The 23,341-nt window shown below is 43.4% G+C and overlaps 1 protein-coding gene across 2 annotated transcripts in view; it reads left to right on the top strand.

Moving 5' to 3' along the window:
- LOC124776357 (golgin-45) overlaps positions 1-23,341 on the top strand; it is a 48,509-nt gene that overhangs the window by 8,306 nt on the left and 16,862 nt on the right. For both annotated transcript variants that reach the window (XM_047251308.1, XM_047251309.1), the window contains exon 3: positions 13,517-13,716. In XM_047251308.1, the coding sequence (XP_047107264.1) occupies positions 13,517-13,716 (200 nt within the window). The remainder of the gene's footprint in view (positions 1-13,516; positions 13,717-23,341) is intronic.

Raw genomic sequence — 23,341 nt, 5'->3', positions numbered from 1 at the left:
CTGCAGATCCCCTCTAGAAATCTAGATGCATTATTAAGCCAGCTGTCAGACAAGAAGAAACAGTTAAGAATTTGTGGAGATTTCAATGTAGATTTCGTAAAAGATGCAGACAGGAAAATGAACTAGAATTATTATGTGGATGTTTGAACTAATTTCAGTAATCTATTTTCCATTTTGTGTGCAGCAAAATAGAAAATTGGCAGGTAACATTTGTATAGATAGTTCTCAGGCTGAAACAATTAATATGCACCCAATTGCTACTGGATTATTTGATCATGACACACAGATAATGGAAATAACAATGTGCTGCCTTAGAACCATGAGGCAGGTTCATACAGATCCAGATCAGTGAAGCTTATAAATAACAGGATAAGTGCTTTAAGAGTAAGTTAAAAGAGGTGATATAGGATTTGGTATACATAGAAAGAGATACTAATGTCAAATTCAGTTTATTTCAAGGTAAATTTGTGTAGATATTTGAAAGTTACTTTCCTAAAAAAATTATCCAAAAGATCCTTGAAAGAAATTGCGGATAACTAATGGAATGACAATCTTATATGAGAGGAAGAGGGAAATTTATATAATAGCCGAGAGTAAGTCAAGATACAAAATTACTTGTACACTGCAAAAAGTATGATAGTATTTTAAGGAAAGTCATTAAAATGTCCAGAAGTATGCATGTTCTGTCAGAAATAAATAATGCAGATAATCAGATTAAATCAGATTAAAACTGTATGGGATATTGTCAAATGGGAGACAGGACAGCCTGTCAGTGTACAAGGAACCATAACAGTTAAACTAAATGACAATGTTGTGACTGATAACTCACAGACTGCAATTACTTCTAACAGTCACTTTTTAAATATAGCAGCAAAAAATAGGATTAAATTGGTAAGTAATGTCCTTTATGCAGTGCGTCACTGGGCAGTTATTAAACTTCTTCATGAGAAAGGTGACATGCAGACTTAACAATTACCATCCAATTTATTTTTGGAAAATATTCGAAAAATTAATGTATTCAAGAGTAGTCTCACACTTAAGTGGAAACAGTTTACTTAGCATATCAGAGTTTGGATTTCAGAAGGGTCATTTGACTGAGTACAAGTCTTAATTAATTGACAGCTTTACACACAACTGGTTTGAATCATACTTCACAAACAGAATGCAAAAGATTGTGATGAATAATTCAAACAATGTCAGGAGGGTATAAAATATTAGTGACTGGTGAGAAATCACAAAGAGAGTCCCACAGGGTTCAATGTTGGGTCCTCTCCTATTCATGATATAGTTAATTTCTTCGATTTAATATTCAGCAAGTAAAATTGGTAATTTTTGCAGATGATACTATTGTTGTAATAAATCCCATTAGAGAGTAAGCCACAGAAGAAACTGTTAATGATATTTTCCAAAGAATTAAAAAGTGGTTCTCGGAAAATGGACTCTCCATGTATTTTGAAAAAATGCACCATACCTACAATTGATGTAGCACTTGAGCAGGAGTAAATAAATAGGGTAGATTTCTCCAAATTTTTGGGTGTTCATATTGATGAAAACTTGAAATGGAAGAAGCATGTTACTGAGCTTCCCAAACAATTAAGTTCAGCTGTTTTTGCTCTTCGTATAATTGCTAAGCATGGAATGAAATGAATTAACCTCCTGATACATTTTGCATATTTCCACTCAATAATGTCTGATGGAATAATTTTCTGCAGTAGCTCACCATTTAGAAAGTATTGATTGCACAAAAACAAGCTGTAAGAATATTATGTGGTGTCACTGATGGACATTGTGTAGGTACCTCTTCAAGAATCTAGGCATTTCCATTGCGCTGTCACACTACGTGTATGTTACGTACATACCTACAACATTAGAGGGAAATAAGACCTTCATTACCCATTATGAAAGCTGTCAAATATTTGCAAAGGTGTTCAATATGCAGCAACAAAAATCTTTGATCATTTGTCCAATAACATAAATTGTCTGACATGTAGCAAAGCAAGTTTTAAATCTAACTTAAAATCATTTCACCTTCTTCTGTTCCATTAATGGATTTCTAGTTAAATACTGGTAGCCATTAATGTTAACTCTAATCGTGTAAGCTGACTTATTCCACATTATTTCAATAAAAGAATCATTCAAATGATCTATGGAACATGTGACTAACTACTAACTGACTAACTATATAGCTTAACAGATTCAATAAGTTCAGACATGTTTGTTCCTAGGAGGTCTAAGATGTTACCTTCTGAGTTGGTTCTCTAATTATCTGCTCAAAGTAGTTTTCGGACTAGACATTCAGAATGATGTCATCCAAATACCTGCATCTGACACCAGTTTTGATAGCGTGATTCTCCCTATCTAAACCTGGCAAGTTAAAGTCACCCCATATTACAACATCGTGATCAGTAAAGATATTGATGACATCCTGAAAGTTCTCTGTGAAGTGCTCTACCACTGCAGCTCCTGACCCAGGCAGTCTGTAAAAGTATCCAATTACTATTTGTGTTGAACCTTTGATGCTTAACGTCACCCAGATCAATTCACATTCTGAGTCCATGAGAACCTCGCTAGATACTATCAAATTCTTTACTGCAGTTGATTGCTGTTCATTAGTGTGTTTATTGTTTCATATTTCACTTTTAATCGTTACATAAACGGATTAAATACAGGCATTTTATGTTTGTTCTTATGTGTTTGCTATACATAACAGAAAATACAACCTAACTATTTGACAAGGTTGGAGAGGGGGTTCATATTTCAATAGATTGAATTTCCCACTATTAAAACATCTGTTTCACTGACACACAGCACAGACAAATCAAGTTGTACTGCAGGACAGCAGCTGACACAGTTTCTCTGCATTATTAAACACAAGTGGATTGCTATTCAGTGAATACTGTTTCATGGTGTGCAAATTTAAAGCTGAGCTCTGTTTCTTTTTTAGTATCTCTTTTACTTAATATTGGTGTTGTATTAGTAATTTACTCATCCAAGGATCATTGTACAGTGATCGAGGGTTATCAGCTGCACGCACCCGTGCGTGTGTGCTCTCTCTCTCTCTCTCTCTCTCTCTCTCTCTCACACACACACACACACACACACACACACACACACACACACACACACACACACACAAGTTTGAGACTTGCTTTCAGTAGATGATGATGTAGATATTTTTATTTATTTATTTGTGTCTAAAGCATCACAATTTAACATACAGGATAATGCATAATCTTACTTATAAAATAACTGCTAATTTAAAAATTTGAAGACAGTGTTACATTTTACGGTGTCCTGTAGTCTATCATTGGTACACAGTGAAATAATCTCAAAAGAAAAGAAATAAAGATAAAGATAACAATCTAAACAATGTTAGCCTAATATATTGTTGTCACAATGGCTTCAGAACTTTCAGACATCAGGTCATCAAAGGTACATCTTGCAGGACAGGGTCTACATTGCTGCACATGCTCAGTAGTTTGTTGAACAAGGGGTTGATGATGTGGAATAACCTCATTTCTGCATATTGTCTTTTGACATTGTGACCCCTATTCTGAACCTACTTGGAACTTTTCAAAAAGGTCTTTTCAGTGAAACCAGCATCTAGATTTTCCGATGGTGTCATCAAGTGGTGCTCAGACCTTGTCTTCCACATAGATAATCCGAACATGTCTGTTAGCCAGTTTTATCTGCTGCCCTCAGGAAACTTTTTTTTTGTCGTCAGTCGAGGAGGAGGAGGATAGTGATCAGAAAATGAGTGTTTATTGGCAATAGATACCTTATACCTTTCTCTGCTTGTGGCTATCTCACACTGATGTCTGGAGCAACAGTTTAAGCTAAATGGTGGAGTTTATCCTGCTATGTAGGTTTCAGGTATCCAGTAATGAGTCTATATGACTCATTAAGAGTGGCATCCACTTGTTTAGCATGGGCAGAATTTTGCCAAACAGGGTTAGCCATTTCAGCTGTTGCATGACACAGATAAAACAGTACTTCATCTTTGATGCTGCACCCAAGGATGTTCCCATAATTTTGTACAATGTGTGATCTTGCACTTACTTTTTATTGTACTTCTGACAGTGGTGCTTGAAATGCAATATATTGTGAAGAGTGATTCCAAGATATTTGGGATGGAAACTGTATTCCAGCTGTACTACTCTCCAAGTCACTTGAAGTTTCCTGAGTGCCTGTCTATTCTTTAGATAGGATGCAAACACCTATTCTGGGATTTGGTTTTAACTCGTTCTTATAATAGCATTTATCTTACTTTTCCAAAGCAGCATTAATCTGGCAGTTAGAATAGGCCCAAGATATTCCTGCCAGTCGTAAGAGGCGATTAAAAGGAGTCTCACATGTTTTGGCCTTTGTGTGATGGTTCCCTGTAGGGTTTGATCTCCATTTTTCAAAATTTTCCCAAAGAGTGAGCCAACTGAGGAAGGGCACCTTACATGGCACGTCATATCCATCATGCGCTGAGACATATCGCATCTTTCGTCGACATGGATTTGCACTTCTGCTAGTTCTCCAACTGTTGGGTGAGATCACCCTCCTGGGTCCGTTTTTTTCCATCAGCTGTGTAGTATCATTTTCTACGCTGACGGTGATAATGGACTTGTTTGCTTGGTTGCACCTGATATCCATCATGGTAGCCAGTCTGCTGTGGTGGGGCCACCATGTACCCTGTTGGTTGTAGCCCCCTGACCACACAGGGATCACTCTGCTGATGCCTGCGCCTTTAACTCCTCACGTATGCCGAGGAGTAGTGTCAGTCATCCCGGGGCATCGGGGCTCCTGGTAATGGCCATCCTGCCAGTTGGCCTTTGCTGCAGCTGGATGGCACCTGTGGGGAGGGCCCCCGGTCAGAGTGGGTGGCATCAGGGCAGATGGCACGCAATGACACATAGTATATCATCTCTTGCTGATGGTCAAACACAAGCAGTCTCTGTGTGTTCACGTGTTCAATTCAACGCACAGATGTACGACCCCAAATCATTCCCCTTCTTGGCCACCCCATGGGGGGAACGTCAGGCTAAGAATGGCAGCTGCTCTTATTCGCCCCAGTACCTTGTATGTTCGAGATCTGATGGGGAATCTTTCATGACGATGAAGCCTCAGTTTTTTGTTGAACATTTAGAGGACAAGTTTGGGGAGGTGGAAGACTTGTCCAAAATCAGATCTGGGTCAGTCTTGATCAAAACAGCATCCTCTGCACAGTCACGGGTGTTGCTTGCTTGCGACAACCTGGGGGATGTTTCTGTAACCATTACGCCCCATAAGAGCTTAAATATGGTCCAGGGCATCATATTTCACAGGGATATTCTTTTGCAGTCTGACAATGAGCTGCATGCCAATTTAGAGCGGCGAGGTGTACATTTTGTTTGGCATGTCCACCGGGGTCCAAGGGATAATTAGGTTGCCATCAGTGCCTTCATCTTGGCCTTCGAGGGTGATACATTACCTGAGGAAGTCAAGGTGATGGTCTACCACTGTGATGTATAGCCCTATATCCCTTCCCCATTGCAGTGCTATAAATGCTGGAAGTTTGGCCGTATGTCTTCCCGCTGTACTTCCAGCGTCACATGTCGAGATTGCGGACGCCCATCACATCGCAATACTCCACGTGCCCCACCTCCCATCTGTGTCAACTGCGGAGAGCACCATTCGCCTTGCTCGCCTGACTGCGGGATTCTCCAGAAAGAAAGGAAAATCCTGGAGTACAGGACCCTGGACCGACTGACCTACACTGAGGTTAAGAGGAAATTTGAACGCCTACATCCTGTACGTATGACATCATCTTACGCTGCCGCTACAGTTCTAGCCCCGTTGGCTCCGCCAACCCCAGTCACCTTTCAGAGCCACAAGACGTCACCTGCCCCCTTGATGGTGGGGGCCACTTCCCTCCCTTTTGCTCCTGCACCACTTCGGTAGCAACACCCCGCCCCCCTCCATATCCGATACACCCCCCCCCCCCCCCCCACCACCACCAATCATCAGGGATATCAGTCCCCACTTCTGTGCCAGAGGAGCATAAGTCTTCTTTGGTTCCTCTCGCTAGGAAGGGGTCCCGTAGGTCACTCCCTTCCCAGGTTTCTGCTAGTGGGAAAGATGACGCCCGCCAGTGGCTGAAGAGCCCAAAAGCAGCTGGTCCTAGGGTTTCACGCTCACCCTCAATCCCGGGGACTGAATCAGTGAAGTCCTCCCAGCCAGGGAAACACAAGGAGCAGCGAAAGAAATCCAAAAAGAAGATCCCCAAGACCAAGGGAATTGTGGTGGCGCCCATACCGCTCTGCGTATGTGGATGAAACGGAGATTCTGGCGTCCGCTGAGGACCTAGATCTCGCTGGACCCTCAGACACAATGGATATAGACTGCTCAGGCAGTAAGTCGGTGGCAGTGGGCGACCATGAGTAGTAAACTGCTTCATTGAATGCTCCAAGCCTTCCCAGTCTCGCGATGATGTCATCCTCCAGTGGAACTGCGGCAGGTTTTTCCTCCGCCTGGCTGAGCTACGGCAACTGTTAAGCTTCACACCTGCTTTCTGCATTGCTCTCCAGGAAACCTGGTTCCCGGCAATGCAGACCCCTGCCCTCTGCAGCTATAAGGGATATTATAGGAACCGTAGCGACTGTAATTGAGTGTCAGGTGGAGTTTGCGTTTATGTCCTGAACTCAGCCTGTAGTAGTGATACTGTGCCCCTTTGAACCCCTCTTGAAGCTGTGGCTGTCAGAATAAGGATGACACAGGAAATAACGGTCTGCAATGTATATCTTCCTCCAGATGGTGCAGTACCCCTGAATGTATTAGCTGCACTGATTGATCAACTCCCTAACCCTTTACTAGTTTTGGGAGCTTTTAATGCCCATAACCCCTTGTGGGGTGGCACTGTGCTTACTGGCCGAGGCAGAGATGTCGAAACATTACTGTCTCGGTTCGACTGCCGTCTTCCTGTCACTGCCCTGGCATCAGACACATGGATGCCTGCCCACATGGGCTTTAAACAAGGCGGAATGGGAAACTTTCACCTCTGCTGTCGCCATTGAATCTCCCCCACACGGGAACATCGATGTGATGGTTGAGCAGGTGACTAAGACAATCCTTTCTGCAGCAGAAAACTCGATCCCTCACTCTTTAGGGTGCCTTCAGTGAAAGGCAGTCCTTTGATGGTCGTTGGAAGTCACTGAAGCAATTAAGGAGCATCGGCGAGCCTTACAGCAGCACCCTTCTCTGGAGCACCTCATAGCCTTTAAACGACTCTGTGCCCGTGTTCGCTAACTTATCAAGCGACAGAAGCAGGAGTGTTGGGAGAGAGAGGCGTCTCATCCATTGGGTGCCATATGTCAGCTTCCCAAGTCTGGGCAAGGATCAAACATGTTTTCGGGTACCAGATCCCAACAGGTGTTCCTGGTGTTAACGTAAATGGCGTGTTATCTACCGACGCGATCGCGATTGCCGAGCACTTTGTTGAGCACTATGCTTGATCTTCTGCGTCAGAGAATTACTCCTTAGCCTCTCGCACTCTCCAACGGCGGCTGGAAGGGAAAGTCCTCTCGTTCACTACAAGCCACAGTGAATCTTGTAAAGCCCCATTTACAGAGTGGGAGCTCCTCAGTGCCCTTGCACATTGCCCCGACACCGCTCCTGGGCCAGATCGGATCCACAGTCAGATGATTAAACGTCTCTCATATGACTACAAGCGACATCTCCTCATCATTTTCAATCAGATCTGGTGTGATGGTGGGAGAGCACAATCATTCCGGTGCTCAAACCAGATGGGGATGTGGCCCATCAGCCTTACCAACGTTCCTTGTAAGCTGCTGGAACATATGGTGTGTCGGTGGTTGAGTTGGGTCCTGGAGTCACGCGGCCTACTGGCACCATTTTAGGGCAGCTTCTGCCACCTTCGCTCTACCACTGATAATCTTGTGTCCCTCGAGTCTGCCATCTGAACAGTCTTTCCGAGACACCAACACCTGGTTGCTGTCTTTTTTGATTTATTAAAAACGTACGACATGACCTGGCGACATCATATCCTTGCCACATTATACGAGTGGAGTCTCCGAGGCCCGCTCTCAATATTTATCTAAAATTTCCTGTCGATTCATACTTTCCGTGTCCAAGTTGGTGCCTCCCATAGTTCCCCCCCTGTCCAGGAGAATGGGGTCCCGCAGGGCTCTGTATTGAGTGTATCTCTATTTTTAGTGGCTAATAATAGTCTGGCAGGAGCTGTTGGGTTGTCCATCTCACCTTCTCTGTATGCAGATGACTTCTGCATTTTGTACTGCTCCACCAGTACCGATGTTGCTGAACGGCACCTACAGGGAGCCATCCACAAGGCGCAGTCATGGGCTCTAGCCCATGGTTTCCAGTTTTTGTCCATAAAGTCGTGTGTTATGCACATCGTAGCGTTCATCCACAACCAGAACTTTACCTTAATGACAATCCCCTCTCAGCTGACACTTCCTCTCAATTCTTGAGATGTACCGAGGCCATGAAGCCTGAGGCCTGATGGCTCGATGGCTGATGATAATATCGGCTTCGTGTATGTCAATGGAGGACATGTTGAACAGCATTCCTTTCCCAGTGGCTGCAGCGTTTTCACTGCCGAGCTGGTGGCTATATCTCATGCTCTTGAGGACATCTATTCATGCCCTGGGGAGTCATTTCTTCTGTGTACCGACTCCTTGAGCAGCCTACAAGCTATCGATCAGTGCTACCCTCATCATCCTTTGGTAGTGACCATCCAGGAATCCATCTGTGCCCTGGAAAAGTCCAGTCATTCAGTAGTGTTTGTCTGGATCTGCCGGCCGCTGTGGTCGAGGGGTTCTAGGCGCTTCAGTCTGGAAACGCGTGACCGCTACGGTCGCAGGTTCGAATCCTGCCTCGGGCATGGATGTGTGTGATGTCCTTAGGTTAGTTAGGTTTAAGTAGTTCTAAGTTCTAGGGGACTGATGACCTCAGAAGTTAAGTCCCATAGTGCTCAGAGCCATTTGAACCATTTGTCTGGATCCCAGGTCATGACGGAATCCCAAGGCAACAAACTTGCCGACAGGCTGGCCAAACAGGTTACGCGGAAACCGCTTATGGACATCGGTTTCTCTGCAATTGACCTGCGTTCAGTGCTATGCCGCAAGGTTTAGCGGCTTTGGGAGACGGAATGGCATAACCTCAGTACGCACAACAAACTGCGTGCCATTAAGGAGACTATGAATGTGTGGAAGACCGCCACGCAGGCCTCTCGCAAGGACTCTGTGGTTCTCTGTTGACTCCGCATTGGCCACACTTGGGTGACACATGGCTACCTCCTGCGCCGTGATGATCCACCTCAGTGTCGGTGTGGTACCCAACTGACAGTGGCCCATATCTTATTAAGCTGTCCTCTTTTGGCTGCGCTGTGATGGACTCTTCCGTTACTGGACTCGTTGGCATTAATGTTAGCTGACAATGCCTCATTGGCTAATTTAGTTTTTCGTTTTATACGTGATGGTGGGTTTGATCATTCTATATAAGTTTTTGTGCATGTCCTTTGTGTTCAGCACTCTAACACCTTTAGGCTGGATGTTTTATTGCTTTTTACTTTCGTGGTCGGCCAGCCATGGTCATCTGCTCACTTGTTTTTATCCTTTCCACCTGTTTCTTGCTTCTCTCTGTGGTTTTCTTTTCCTGTTTTGTCCATAGTAGTGTTGGTTGCCTGTCTGTCATTCTTCTGGTTCTTCCATTTTCCTGTTACTGTGCTGTACGTCTCCTTTCTTTTCTTCTTTCCCTTGTGTAATTATTTTACAGGGAACAAGGGACCGATGACCCTGTGGTTTGGTCACTTCCCACCCTCCTTTAAACAAACCAACCAACCAACCAAAGTAGCATTAAGATTTAGTTCCACCTGTTCAAAGGTATCACTCAGGGAAGACAGGGAAAGATCGTCAGCATAGATGAAACTTAGTATGTTTTTAGGCAAGGGTTTGATTGTTGGTATAAAAATTAAATAACATGGGAGCCAAAATACTGCCTTGTGGTAACACATTCTTGTTGACCCTCCATTGACTGTCCTGATTTTCAAATTCTACAAAAAATTTTCTATTGTGACAGAGATCTTGAATAACTCTTGTAAGTTGGTAATCTTTAGTTATTCCATACATTTTGTACAGGAGCATTTGATGGTATTCAGTACTTCCTATAAACACATGTTAAAGATGACATACTAACCTGGCTTTTGGAATTATTAGTTTCTTCTGGGGGGAAGAAAGAGGGGGACAGGTAGGGGAATGTTGAATAGGAAAGGAAGGTCACTTCATCTTCAAATATTAATATCCACACCCAGGACCATCATTACAAATATTTAAATTCTGTCCTTCAGAAAACTGTTGAGAAATGCAACCTTAACATCAAATTGTTTTATGCAGCAATCATGTTGAATTACAACAACCAAAAGAGCTCTCATTGTTTCATACTTGCTACAAGACTAAATATGTAGATGTAATTTATTCCAAATTGTTGTATGTACTCTTGAGCCACCAACCAGAAATAGATTCTCATATGATTTATCAAAAAATGCATCAGTGCTTACAATAAACATGTTTCCTGATTAATCACACAGATTGTTTTTCCAGAGAGCCTGTTTGTTTTCAAGTTTTTCAGTCCACTTCCATGATATCTCTTTTCCTATACATTTTATTACTATTTTTTAAATTTATTCTGAGCAGAAATATCTTTGGCCAGGAGTTACTTACATGCATGATGCTTTGTTTGTTTTCCTTCCAAATATGTTTTTGAGCTACAGTATATTCTGATTGTACTGCCTTTTATTTGTTTATTCCTTGATTTATAATGAAATAGCATCATCTCTGGTTGATGATAATTGTTTGTTCAAGTTTCCTCCATCGCAAGTGTGGATTTATCTTCATTCCTCACTTTAAAATTTCTCTGTTATTCAGTGCCTTACACGTGGTTGCTTAAATGTTTTCAGTGTCTACACCTTGGTTAACACAATCATGTTGACTAGTCTGTTCTAAATCAACTACTTCAAATCGTTTTTTTGTAGCCCTATCTGCTTCATTTATATCTGAGGTAACAACAGTCTTTTTTGAAGTAAGCTTTTGCAGGGTAGTTGGAGTCTCACATAAAGCATATTCCAATTTAGAACTTTCAGAATTTGTATGACATTCACCCATGGCTCAAACAAACCAGTACCAAATCATGCTTAATCTTCATTACACACGTTTAACATTACCTGTTAATCAAATTTTGTATGGGTCCCACACAATTGAGCAATGTTTTTGGATGGGTCGCATAGCTATCTTGCAAGAAAACTCCTTTGTAGACGAAATGCATTTTCCCAGTATCCTTCTAATGAACTGGGGTGTACCACCACTTGCTCTACCTATAACTGAGCCCATACATTTCATTTCACCATTTCATATACCCCACAAATTATTGCACCTAGGTATTTGCTTGAGTTGACTTACTCCAGTTGTGACTCACAGAAGTGAATGTGAAATGCACAGCTTTACATTTCTGAACACTTAAAGAAAGTTGGTGATCTCTGCACCACTTAGAAGTCTTCTTAAGATCTGAATGAATATCTACTGCTTTTTACATATAATACTTCATTATAGATAACTGCATCATCTGCAAAAATTCTAAGTTTACTATAAATATGATCTGGCTTGTCATTAATATACTATATGAACAGCAAGAGTCCCAACACACTTCTCTGGAGCATACCTGAAGTTACTTCTACAACTGTTCTTGACTTCCATTCAAGACAATGTGCTACATCCTCCCTTCTGAGAAATCCCAGTCCAGTTCATTTGATACAGTAATTACAGTTCAATAGAGGAATAATATTGGGACATAACTGCATGGAATAGAGCAAGGCGTGCTTTCTTTCCTTTGCTATTTGTCAAGGCCTCTACCAGGTTGACTGGCAGTGGATGGAAACCACGTCTTGGCAGTCTGTTGCTCTGTTTTACTTCATTTGCGCCTTTGGATCCATGCCAGTGCACCATCTCTGGAACTTTTAAAAATAACTCAGATCACTAGCAATATTCAAATTTATGGGACAGGGGCAGGAAAACGGGTCTGTACATAGTATAGAAAATTGATACTAAGGGGCTGTACACTTAAATGTATTATTTTGATGTGTTATTCATGACTCATAATGTGGACATTACGTAGTTTATCCCCTGTAATGTAGTCAGACTCTTAGGTCATAGTTTGCAATTATTGCATGCAATGGGTACCATCATCAATCGGCTTATTTAACAAAGAAAACTTGATTTGTATCACACTGAACTTGGCTACGTTTCCTTACACTCCACGAGGTGCTTTCCACTTGAGGTTATGAAAAATATGTGAAAAGGAATCATTGTATTCTGTGTCCACCCCTGGTAGCTGAGTGGTCAGCGCGACGGAATGTCATACGTAATGGCCTGAGTTCGATTCCCAGCTGGGTCAGAGATTTTCTCAACTCAGGGACTGGGTATTGTGTTGTCCTTATCATCTTCATTTCATCCCCATCGACACGCAAGTAGCTGAAGTGGCGTCAACTCGAATGTCTTGCACCAGGCGAACTGTCTACCCGAGGGGAGGCCCAAGCCACACGGCATTTCCATTTCCATTGTATTCTGTTGTGTGAACACTGTAGATTTTAAGCAGTTTTCCCAAATGCCATTAACAGTTATGTTCACATCATCTCAAAGCAACATCTAAAAGTGTTTATAATTATTCACCAGGTTTTCCATTTTTTTCTTACCAGTCAGCTTTTGCTTTTAATTCATCATAGTTGATTATTATGGTGTTATATAACATTGAATTATTGTTGCAAATGTTTGCAACTGTCACATTGTATTTCCACAAAAATTCAGTATTGTGTGGAGAGACCATGATCTGCTATCAAATGAGAATATGACTGACTGATTATAAGTAAAATATTTGTATGCATTAAAAATTACATGATTAAGCTACAATGACGAATTTTCAACAACACAAGAATTATGTAAAAGATTTCCCAAGGATCGCCAGTTTTCATGTTTCAAAAGAATATTAATGTACAATATTCATAGCCCCAATGCTTTCTCAACTGTGTTCTAATAAGTCAGATTTTTTCATCATTATTTTTAAAGTTTTGTACGTGGTTCTCAGATGGTAATATTTTGCCATTTACTTTATACAGTGATCACATACCAAGCGTGGTTACAAAATATTATCAGCTCAAAAAAATAATATTATACAACTCCTTCCCCCCCCCCCCCCCCCCCCCCCCCCTCTCTGCGTCTCTGCAGTCTTGGTACACATTGAAATCCTCATATTCCAGTGCAGTAGCATGCCGTTAAAAGAACCAAACAGAAGTAACAAAGTGGAGTATATGTGACAATTTATTTTCTATATTTGAACGGGAACAACACAGAAATTGTCCTTACTAAATTGTGAGTAGTACATTAAGATACTGTAACCTTTTTTCTTTAGTTACAAGAACACGTGATCTCTGTTTATCTGAAAAATAAAAGAATGTGTTTTGTAGGTAAATGCTGAGCTGAAGACATTACTGGTTGCAGCTGTAGGGGAAGACATTGAAATGAGGGTCCACTTACTCACTGAAGACAAGCTACAACTAGCACGGGCCTTACTGAATTCGGCACAGCGTTTGTCTACGCACCAAGAGCAGACGGATTGGTTGGCAGGGCAGTGTGAAGTGTGGCGCAGCAAGTTCCTGGCCAGTAGGTATGTGCTTCAAATGTTTATTTTGCTTATCATAAATCGCATAATATGCATATAAAGAAAGGTTTCAGTTGCTGATAAGTAGACGTTGTTACAGTTTTCTTAAAAAGAATATCCTTGAAACAATATATAGGTGTCAACTTTGTCTTTGCTACATAATGCGACCTACTTTGTGTTGGAATTAAGGCATCATCATCATCATCATCATCATCATCCTTTTTATTTTTGTAACACATTATTTTATTGGTTTTGTGACAACCATCGACCGCCAGTAACCGTCACCTATGAAGTGCGGAGTAAACGATCTTAGGGTACTCATTGTTAGTTGGTTCGGTCTTGTGGACTTGGGTTACGATGCGCGTGTTGTGATTTTCTGTAGTGTTTTTTCCTGTGTTTTGTGTAATTACACGAGCCTTAATAAAAGTGCCTGATCATAATAGGTCTGTGCGCGGTCAGTCGCTATAGCCGAAAACCCACATTGGTGACCCCGAGTTGCGAAAATACATTGCATTCGCTCGCTGTGTACCACTGGTTTCGTGCCGATAGACAATGTCGCAACCCCCAGTTTTTCCGACAGTGCAGGACGCTGTGACTGCGGAATGGACATTCGACTGTGAAGCACAGCGCTTTACCCCGTGTGCTACTAATACACCATGAATGTTTGTATCTCCGGTGTTTGCTTCGACCGGCCAGATGACCCTAACCTCCGCCGGCACACCACACTGAGCGCTGCACTCATTGGCGCGGACACCTTCTATGGCATTCTACACTCAACATAATGCTACTCCAGCACAAGATCCCGGAAAACCCTTGCCCGAGTTTCTACTGCACAACATGGTCCACACGGCTGTCCAGTTTTGGGGTCCACACGCATAACTGCCCCATCCTCAGAGTGGTCCACTGTCTAATATGTCCCCTTCCATGCCGGTCGAAGGGATACTCGTGTCAGCCGTGCTGGACAATGTATACGGCTACCCGACCTTCCACCCCATGCACACCTTGGCTGACGCACCTGCTGAGGTTCCACCCTGTCACTCGGTGCTCAATCACTATTTTGCACCTCCGCTCGAGATTTCGTCTGCATTGGCTGTTGATCCTTCCACGCCTGCCGCGCCGTGCTCATTCTGTGGCCGTACAGATTTCCTGCCTACAAGGACTGGATATCACGTCTCGCACTTGTTTTGTGTGTTTAGTGAACCACCTACATGACAACCCTGATCTCTTCAGTGATTGTTGCTGGAGCCACCCAAGAGCAACAAATATGCCTTTGCCCGTGCGTTACTCATTGAACGTCTTTCTCGTCCGCCAGCCGATACAATTCACAACATTATTTATGACGAGACTTTAGGCAACAGAACCCCCTCACAGCTGTGGCGACACTTGCGTGCGCAGGTCAGTACTGAGATCTTGCCAAACTTATCACTCTGGGCATTGTGGTTGGTGAAGCTGCCGCAAGAGCTACAATTACATTTTCTCCCACATACCACAGCATCACTCAAGGATAAACTACGGCTGGCAGACCAGGCACATGCTATTATTTGGCACCGCTACCTCCCTCCGCGCAGCACAGTGCCTGATACTGCCAAGGTTGGTAATCCTGTGAATATACTTCCACCGTTGGGCAGTAGCGGCTGGGCGCGTGCGTATCACATACAGGACATGGAACAGCAGCCATCTAGAGGCCAACACCGGGAATCGCGAGCGGCCAGGCACCAGCATCTCCCCACCCCAACTGGGCTAGCGCCTGCCCGCCCCGACTTCCCCTCGCCTGTCGCTTCGGCTGGTGGGACGACTACAGCTGACTCACACATATTCTAGTTCCACTCCACTTACAGTGACACTGCTCGCAACTGCCGCCCACCCTGTGCATTCCCAAACGCTGCACGCGGGCTGCAGTAGGTGCCACGCCTCGCGGGTACATGCAAGGGCGTCCACAGACATTGCATTCTGTCAATCCCCCACCTCATGAGGACGTCTGTTCGCCTTGGATTTAGGTTCGCGCTGGTATTTTCTTGTCTATACCGGAGCAGATGTTAGTGTCATACCTCTCACATTTACCGTAAAGGACACAACACCGGCTGTGTGGCAACCATCAACTGCCAATAACCGTCACCTACAAAGTGTGGAGTAAACGTCTTTGAGGACTCGTTGTTCTTTGGTTCGGTCTTGTTGACTTGGGTTACAATGTGCGTGTTGTGATTTTCTATAGTGTTTTTCTTGTGTTTTGTGTAGTTACACGAGTCTTAATAAAAGTGCCCGATTGTAATAGGTTGACGTTTTCTGTGCGTGGTCAGTCGCTATAGCCAGAAAACCCACAGTTTTGTTTCAGTCCAGCCCCATATTCCTTTGTATGTTCAGTAGTAATTGCAGTGATTTAAATAATATTAAATTAATTTTGCAAGTTATGTAATATTCCAATAGGTTCTTTTGCATGCTTCTAGGGTAAAACAGATGACGTGTCTTTCCATCTCTCACATATGACTCATCTTTATACCTAGATCCCAGCATTAGTAAGCCATAAGTGTTCACCTCAGTTAAGCAGAATGACCTTTTATTTATTTTCCACATAAAAGGTCAGGCTGTTTTCTCAGTGCTCAAAAGGTTATGCATTGTTGTTACGGTCATGAATATGAAGACTGATTTGATGCAGCTGTCCCTTCTAGTCTATCCTGTGCGAGCGCCATCACCTGTGAATAATTACTGCAATCTAAATTTGTTTGAACCTGCTTACTGTAATCATGTCCGAAAGAACAGACACCATATCCATATAAGTGTGTAGTTCTGGCAATACCGGCCATGACCTCCTTCTTCTGTGCGGATGCACACTTATTACCCGAACTCTTACGGGACTTGGTAAGAATGTCTTCCACGAGTAATGAGTGTGTTGGGTAGGGACACTACGAATGTAGTGTGTGGACATATAATGTGGGAATGTGGGTCTCGCGGGAGGTGTGCGCAAAATAGTCCCTGCAGTCGCACTATCCTCTGTCCCTCGGTGGCTCGGATGGATAGAGCATCTGCCATGTAAGCAGGAGATCCCGGGTTCGAGTCCCGGTCGGGGCACACATTTTCACATGTCCGCGTTGATATACATCAACGCCCGTCAGCAGATGAAGGTATTAATATATTATTCTAATTACTATGAGTTTAGTTTACCATTAAGAAATAATAAACAGCACAGGAAGTTATAAGTCCTTGGGTGTGCATATTGATGAATACTTAAGTTGTAGAAAACCATATAGTAGATTTTCTAAATGATGAATCTACAGTGCTTTTGTAGGAAGAACAAACAAGGAATATAAAAATAACAGTTGATCTAGAGGAAATAGTTCCCCAACTGAAACAAAGAACTGAACAAGTGGCAGAACTCAAAAAACACAGTTTAACCTAAGTGGATCCGATATTACCGTAACTACAGATAAAACTTTGGGTTGATCTAAATCTTTATTTTGCAGATCAAATAATAATGACAAGAGAAGTCAAGTTTAAAGAAATGGAATTCTCTCCACAAAGAATAAACGTATTACAGCTTGATATTTGTCACAGGGTAACCACCAGTGTCCACTGTATGCTTCCACTATGTTGCTGGTGGTTCCTACACAGTCCCCCCACCCTTTGCTCCCATCTTGCCTGCCCTAGAGCGCTTCTGTGAGAATGATGTCTTCTCCTTTGTGACGAACCTCTGTGTGGGGCTTACTGTGCTCCTTCCTGGGGCTGTCACCTCTTCTTGAGTTTCTTCAGCTTGTTCCTGTTGTGTGTTATCTTCAGGTGGCAACATGTGTGCAGGTGTAACTTTCTCAATGGAGATAGTTTGTCACTTTGCATCATGGTCTATTTGAAGTGTATGTTTGCCTTTTGCCAAAACTTTAAATGGTCCAGTATATGCTGGCTAAAGCGGCGATTGTAAGGCACCTTTTAGCAACCAGACCTATAGGCAATTTCTTAGCCCCCTATTCACAAATGGTATATTTGTGTTGGGAATCTGATGTCAGGTGTAGCTTCGCCATGTGATTACGCACCTGCTGCAATACGTAAGGCATGTCACGTACGGTCTCATCCTGTGGTTCTGTGAAGAACTCTGCTGGTAATCTTAGGATCTCTCCATAAACGAGTTCAGCGATGGAGGTGCATAGTTCTGGCTTACGTGTGGCTCTGAGGCCTAGCAGCACTAATGGCAACACCGAAGTCCAGCAGTCTTTCGGTATACGGTATCAAGGCTGCCTTTAGTATCAACTGTGCTGTTGCTCGCTGGGTGATATGTGATAGTACAATTCAAATTCTTCGTAGTATGGCCAATTCTAGAAACAAAATCAATTCAAATTGTCACACTTGATTGGTTGTCACATGCAGTGGACACGTGAAACGCACAATCCATGACAACAAAAGTACTCTCAAAAGAAAGGTCAGCATTGATTGCTGAAGTAGTAATCTTTATTTCTCTTGCAAATAAATTTCAATCACTTCGTGATCATTATCAGTGCTAGTATTAAAGCCCGTTGGACTCATACAAACAGTAAAACCTCATCAATGAAGAGTACTTGTCAGGCTAAAGGTACAAATGCAGCTGGGCAATTCCGCACTGTCCAGTTGCATTTGTACCTTCAGCCTGATAAGTACTTTTCATTGATATGTGCAGATATTGCAGTTTTACTGCTTGCATTTGAGTCCACAAGGCTTTAATACTAGCATTGATGATGGTCACGAAGTGATTGAAATCAGTTTGCAACGTAAATACAGATTTCTACTTCAATGACCAATGGTGACCCTCCTTTTGTTATTAACACTGATGTGGGAGTTGTGATGCACACAACTCCTGATGGAATCTGACAGTGGTGATACTTACACCCATCTTGTATAACAATCTTCTGTCATCTGTAAGTATTCGTACCCTTTGGAAGATGATAATGGGCCCAAAATACCAAAGTGCACTTGTGAGAATTTCTTTGTAATTGGCAGAAACTCTCTGATACTTTTGTGTACATATCATCCAGTCTTACTACTTTGGCATGGCATACATACATTTACCCAACTGCGGCAGTAATTTTTTATGCCTGGCCATATGAAATGCACTATCATAAGCTTTATCTGATACGTGAATGACTCAACCAGTGAATATTGCCAAAAAAACCTCCCATAGCTCCATCAGAGGGAAGGCCTAGGTCTATCCTCTGTTACGTTACACTATATTTTAACATTTTTGCCTCCTAATTTCATCACGTCTTGCTGATAATCTTGTCACTGTGTCTCGTGTGTTTGTGGTGCTGCCAATTGTTCGTAACCAGTAGCCTGTGAAATTTTCTCAACCCTTGACAGGAAATCCACAATTGCGTTTTCAGCTCCTTTTCTGTCTCTAACATCTGTTGTGAACTATTTGTTGTGAATTGATTAATATATTCCAGTTGCCAAAACTGGCACAGAGAACAGTCATCTCTCAATTTAATGAATGCATCTTATGGTCAGTGTACACAGTAAATGCTCTTGCCTCCACATACTGGCAGAAGTACCTGATCGCTAGAGGTGCCTGCAGTACCATGTGAGCTATTAGTACGGCTTTTTGTAATTTTGTTTTTATATTTTGAAATGTGGTGTCCATGCCCGCATTCCATTGTAATAGACACTTGCTATTCACGTGTTTTCGTGCAGGAACATCTGTTAACGTTGCCCTTACCTCCACTGCTTTTGGCAGATGCTGTCGATTGAAATTGACTGCACCCTTAAGTCTTCAAAGTTGCTTGTTAAGTGTCTGGTCGATTGCTACCTTATCTCTGAGCAGTATATTCCTTCTGCTGAAACTTCATTACCCAAAAATGTCACTTTCTGTATTTGTATTTCACACTTTGCATCGTTGACTACTGTGCCATACTTGATACATTCAAACACATAAGACAGTTGCTTCTCATGCAGTTCTTCTGATGTCAGTGACACCAATATGTCATCAAGATAGGCAAAACAAACTCTTTGTGCTTCATCTGTGAATCATTCCCAGTTTGTGCTGTATTTTTGTCCCCAAAAGGCATTCAGACATACTTGAATAAACCAAGTAACATCGTAACTGCCATCCTAGATACATCCTCGACAACTACCAGTATCTGATGATTAGGTTTTTGACAGCCATTGAGGTCAACTACCTTCACCCCTGCTAACTCGTTTGTGAAACCACGAATGTTATATATTGGGTAATGGTGTGGTATGGTACATGCATTCAACGTGTGAAAATCTCCACATGGCCTGCATGACCTATCTTTTTTTTCTTCACCACACTTACAGGTGATGCCCATGGGCTATCTAATCTATGTATCACACCTACCATCAGTAATTCCTCAAATTCTGCTCTCGCTGGTATTAAATCGTCAGGTGCTAAACTGTGAGGCTGTTGATAAACTGGTTGACTAAGTATGCTGGAAATGTAATGCATGGTCTTGTGAATCACTTTGGGCTTGCTTATCACATTGTTGGTCTTTTCGACATGTGACACTGCTCTGTATTTATGTTTGTCTGTGAGGTAATTGTCTTGCCCCAATATATCAGTTACTATCTTGTAATTTCTTTTGAAATATGTGTTATTTATGTCTGTTATGATTTTCATGTGATAAAGAAAATCTGCACATAATATTGCTTCTGAAACCTCCGTCAGAAAGAAAGTCCAGCAGCTGCTTTGGTCAAACTCTAAATCCACCTTTAACTTGCACATCCATTGAGTAATTATATCCAATTTATTTGCTGGTGTTAACTGCTTTAATGTGATGTTGTTTGTGTCCTTATAGTCTGCAAAAGGTGGTACAGTGACATCTGAATCCACTAGGTAACAGGAGTTTGATTTAATATCCTTGACATACAACCTTCTGGCAGCAGTAAGAATTTTTTGCACATTTTATTACACAAATCCAGATTTTGACTAGTGCCTAGCCATTATCAATGCACTACGTTTTAAACTCTATGCACGTCAGTTCCCTGTTGTTCGGGCATCAGTCACAGTTATTTGAATACTCAAGATGACTGATTGCTGCGCTCTATCATTTATAAAGAAAATTTTTGACATTACTTGCCCTTATGTAGTCCACATTGGCCCCACCTCTCTGTTGTAGGTGCTATTCTCAAATGTCGCAGCCCACCGTGCCTACTGCTGGCTGCTGCAGCAGTTTGGATACATGCATGGCTTTGAACGTCTCCAAGCTCCCCCCTGCGGGTTTGGGGGTAAGAATAGGCCCGCGGTATTCCTGCCTGTCGTAAGAGGCGTCTAAAAGGAGCCTCAAACGTTTTGGCATTTATGTGGTGGTCCCCTGTTGGGTTTGACCTCCATATCTCAAAATTCTTCCGAAGAGTGAGCCGATTGGGGAAGGGCGCCTTACTTGGTGCATTGTGTCCATCGTGCACTGAGACCTTTCGCCAGCTTATTTATCATTGCATTGCAGTCCTGTCCGCTCTCCATCTCTTGGGTATGGATATGTTCCTGCGTGCATTTTCCGACACTGCAATGTGCAGTGCCGCTTTCTGCACTGACAACGAACATGGACTACTTGTTACCTAATATCCAGCACGGTAGCCAGTCCGTTGTGGTGGGGCCGCCATGTACCCTGTTGGTTGTAGCCCCCTGACAAAACAGGGATTGCTCTGCTGACGCCTGCGGTGTTAACTCCCCATGTATGCCAAGGAGTAGATGCCTATCTCCCTGGGGCATCTGGACTCCCAGCAATGGCCATCCTGCCAGGTGGCCATTGCTGTGGCTGGGTGGTGCCCGTGGGGAGGGCCCTTGGTCGGAGTGGGTGGCATCAGGCGGGCAGATGACCTGCAATGAAGCGTGGTACATCTTCTCTCGCTGGTGGCCAACTGCCAGCAGTCTCCAAGTGTTCTCGGGCTCAATTTAATGCTCAGAAATACAATCCCAAAATGTTCCCCTCCCTGGCCACACCATGGGAGGAGCGTAAGTCTCAGGATGGCAGTGATAGTTATTCGCCCTGGTTCCTAGTTTGTACAAGAGCTGATGGGGAGTCATTCACGTCCACAAAGCCTCAGTTCTTCGTAGAGCATTTAGAGGACAAGTTTGGGGAGGTGGAGGGTTTGTCCAGAATGCGCACTGGGTCAGTCTTGATAAAAATGGCATCCTCTGCCCAGTCACGACGGTTACTTGCTTGTGACAAGTTGGGGGATGTTCCCGTTACCATCACACCCCATAAGAGTTTAAATGTGGTCCAGGGTATTATTTTCCATAGGGACCTACTTTTGCAGTCTGACGAGCTGCGAGCCAATTTAGAGCGTTGAAGTGTTCATTTCGTCCGGCGCGTTCATCGGGGTCCAGAGGATTGTCAGGTTGCTACCGGTGGCGTCATCTTGGCCTGCGAGGGTGATATATTACCGGAGAAGGTCAATGTGATGGTCTACCGATGTGATGTCAAGCCCTATATCCCTCCCCCGATGCGGTGCTTTAAGTGCTGGAAGTTCGATCATATGTCTTCCCGCTGTACTTCCAGCCTCACATGTCGAGATTGCAGACGCCCATCACATCCCAATACTCCATGTGCCCTGCCTCCCATCTGTGTCAACTGTGGAGAGCATCATTCACCTTGCTTGCCAGACTGCAGGATCTTACAGAAAGAGCGAAAAATCATGGAATATAAGACCCTGAACCGACTGACCTATACTGAGGCTAAGAGGAAATATGACCGACTACATCCTGTACGAATGACATCTTCATACGCCGTTGCTACAACAACCGTGCTAGCCCCATCAGTTCAGTGAATTCCAGCCAGATTGCCGAGCCATACAACTCCTTATGCCCCCTTGCCTGTAGGGGGCATTACCCACCCCGTTGGTCCTGCGCCGTCTACCTCGGGAGCAACACCCCCCCACCCATCGGGGACGTCCGTTCCCGCTTCTAAGCTGGAGAAGCGTCCAACTTCTTCGGCTGCTCTCGCTCACAAGAGGTCCCTTGGGTCCCTCCCTTTTCAGGTTTCCACAAGCAGGAAGGATGATGCCTGAAAGTCGCATAAGTGCCCACAAGCAGCTGGTCGTAGGGCTTCGCGATCCTCCTCCATCCTGGAGACTGAATCGGTGAGGCCTTCCAGCCAGTGAAATCCAAGGAGCAGCGAGAGAAGTCCAAGAGAAAGACCTCTAAGGCCAAGCAACATGCGATGGCACCCACCTCACCGCAACCTTCGAGCTCTGTGTCTATGGTCGGCCAACCCCTGTCACACTCTGTGTGATTATAATTCCTTTTGTCTGGTGCGTTTTCTTCTGTGTGGGTGTTTAAATTTTTTGGAAAAAGGGACCGATGGCCATAGCAGTCTGGTCCCTTCAATCCCACAAACCGACCAACCAATATCTCCAAGCTCTATCCCCAGAATACTGGTTGTACCAACACTTTTATTCTTGTTGACAGCCATGGTTCGCCTCATCACTCTTTCCGTAATTCTTGAATGCTATTCTAATTTTTCCACAGTTGTGATACCTACAGTTGTAACGATGTCACTTGCTGTGTGAGCTCTAGCAGTCATTTAGTGACATCTGTTTGTTGAATTTTCTGTGTTGTGATGTACCTCCCTCTGTAATTATTTCCATGCATGTTGCACATGAACTGTCCAACTCAGTATGGATGTCATCGTTCCTGCAGGTTACATCCACTACTTTTACC

Source organism: Schistocerca piceifrons, chromosome 2 (assembly GCF_021461385.2).
Source record: "Schistocerca piceifrons isolate TAMUIC-IGC-003096 chromosome 2, iqSchPice1.1, whole genome shotgun sequence".
Lineage (NCBI taxonomy): Eukaryota > Metazoa > Arthropoda > Insecta > Orthoptera > Acrididae > Schistocerca > Schistocerca piceifrons.
This window is presented reverse-complemented; position numbering and strand designations above follow the sequence as displayed.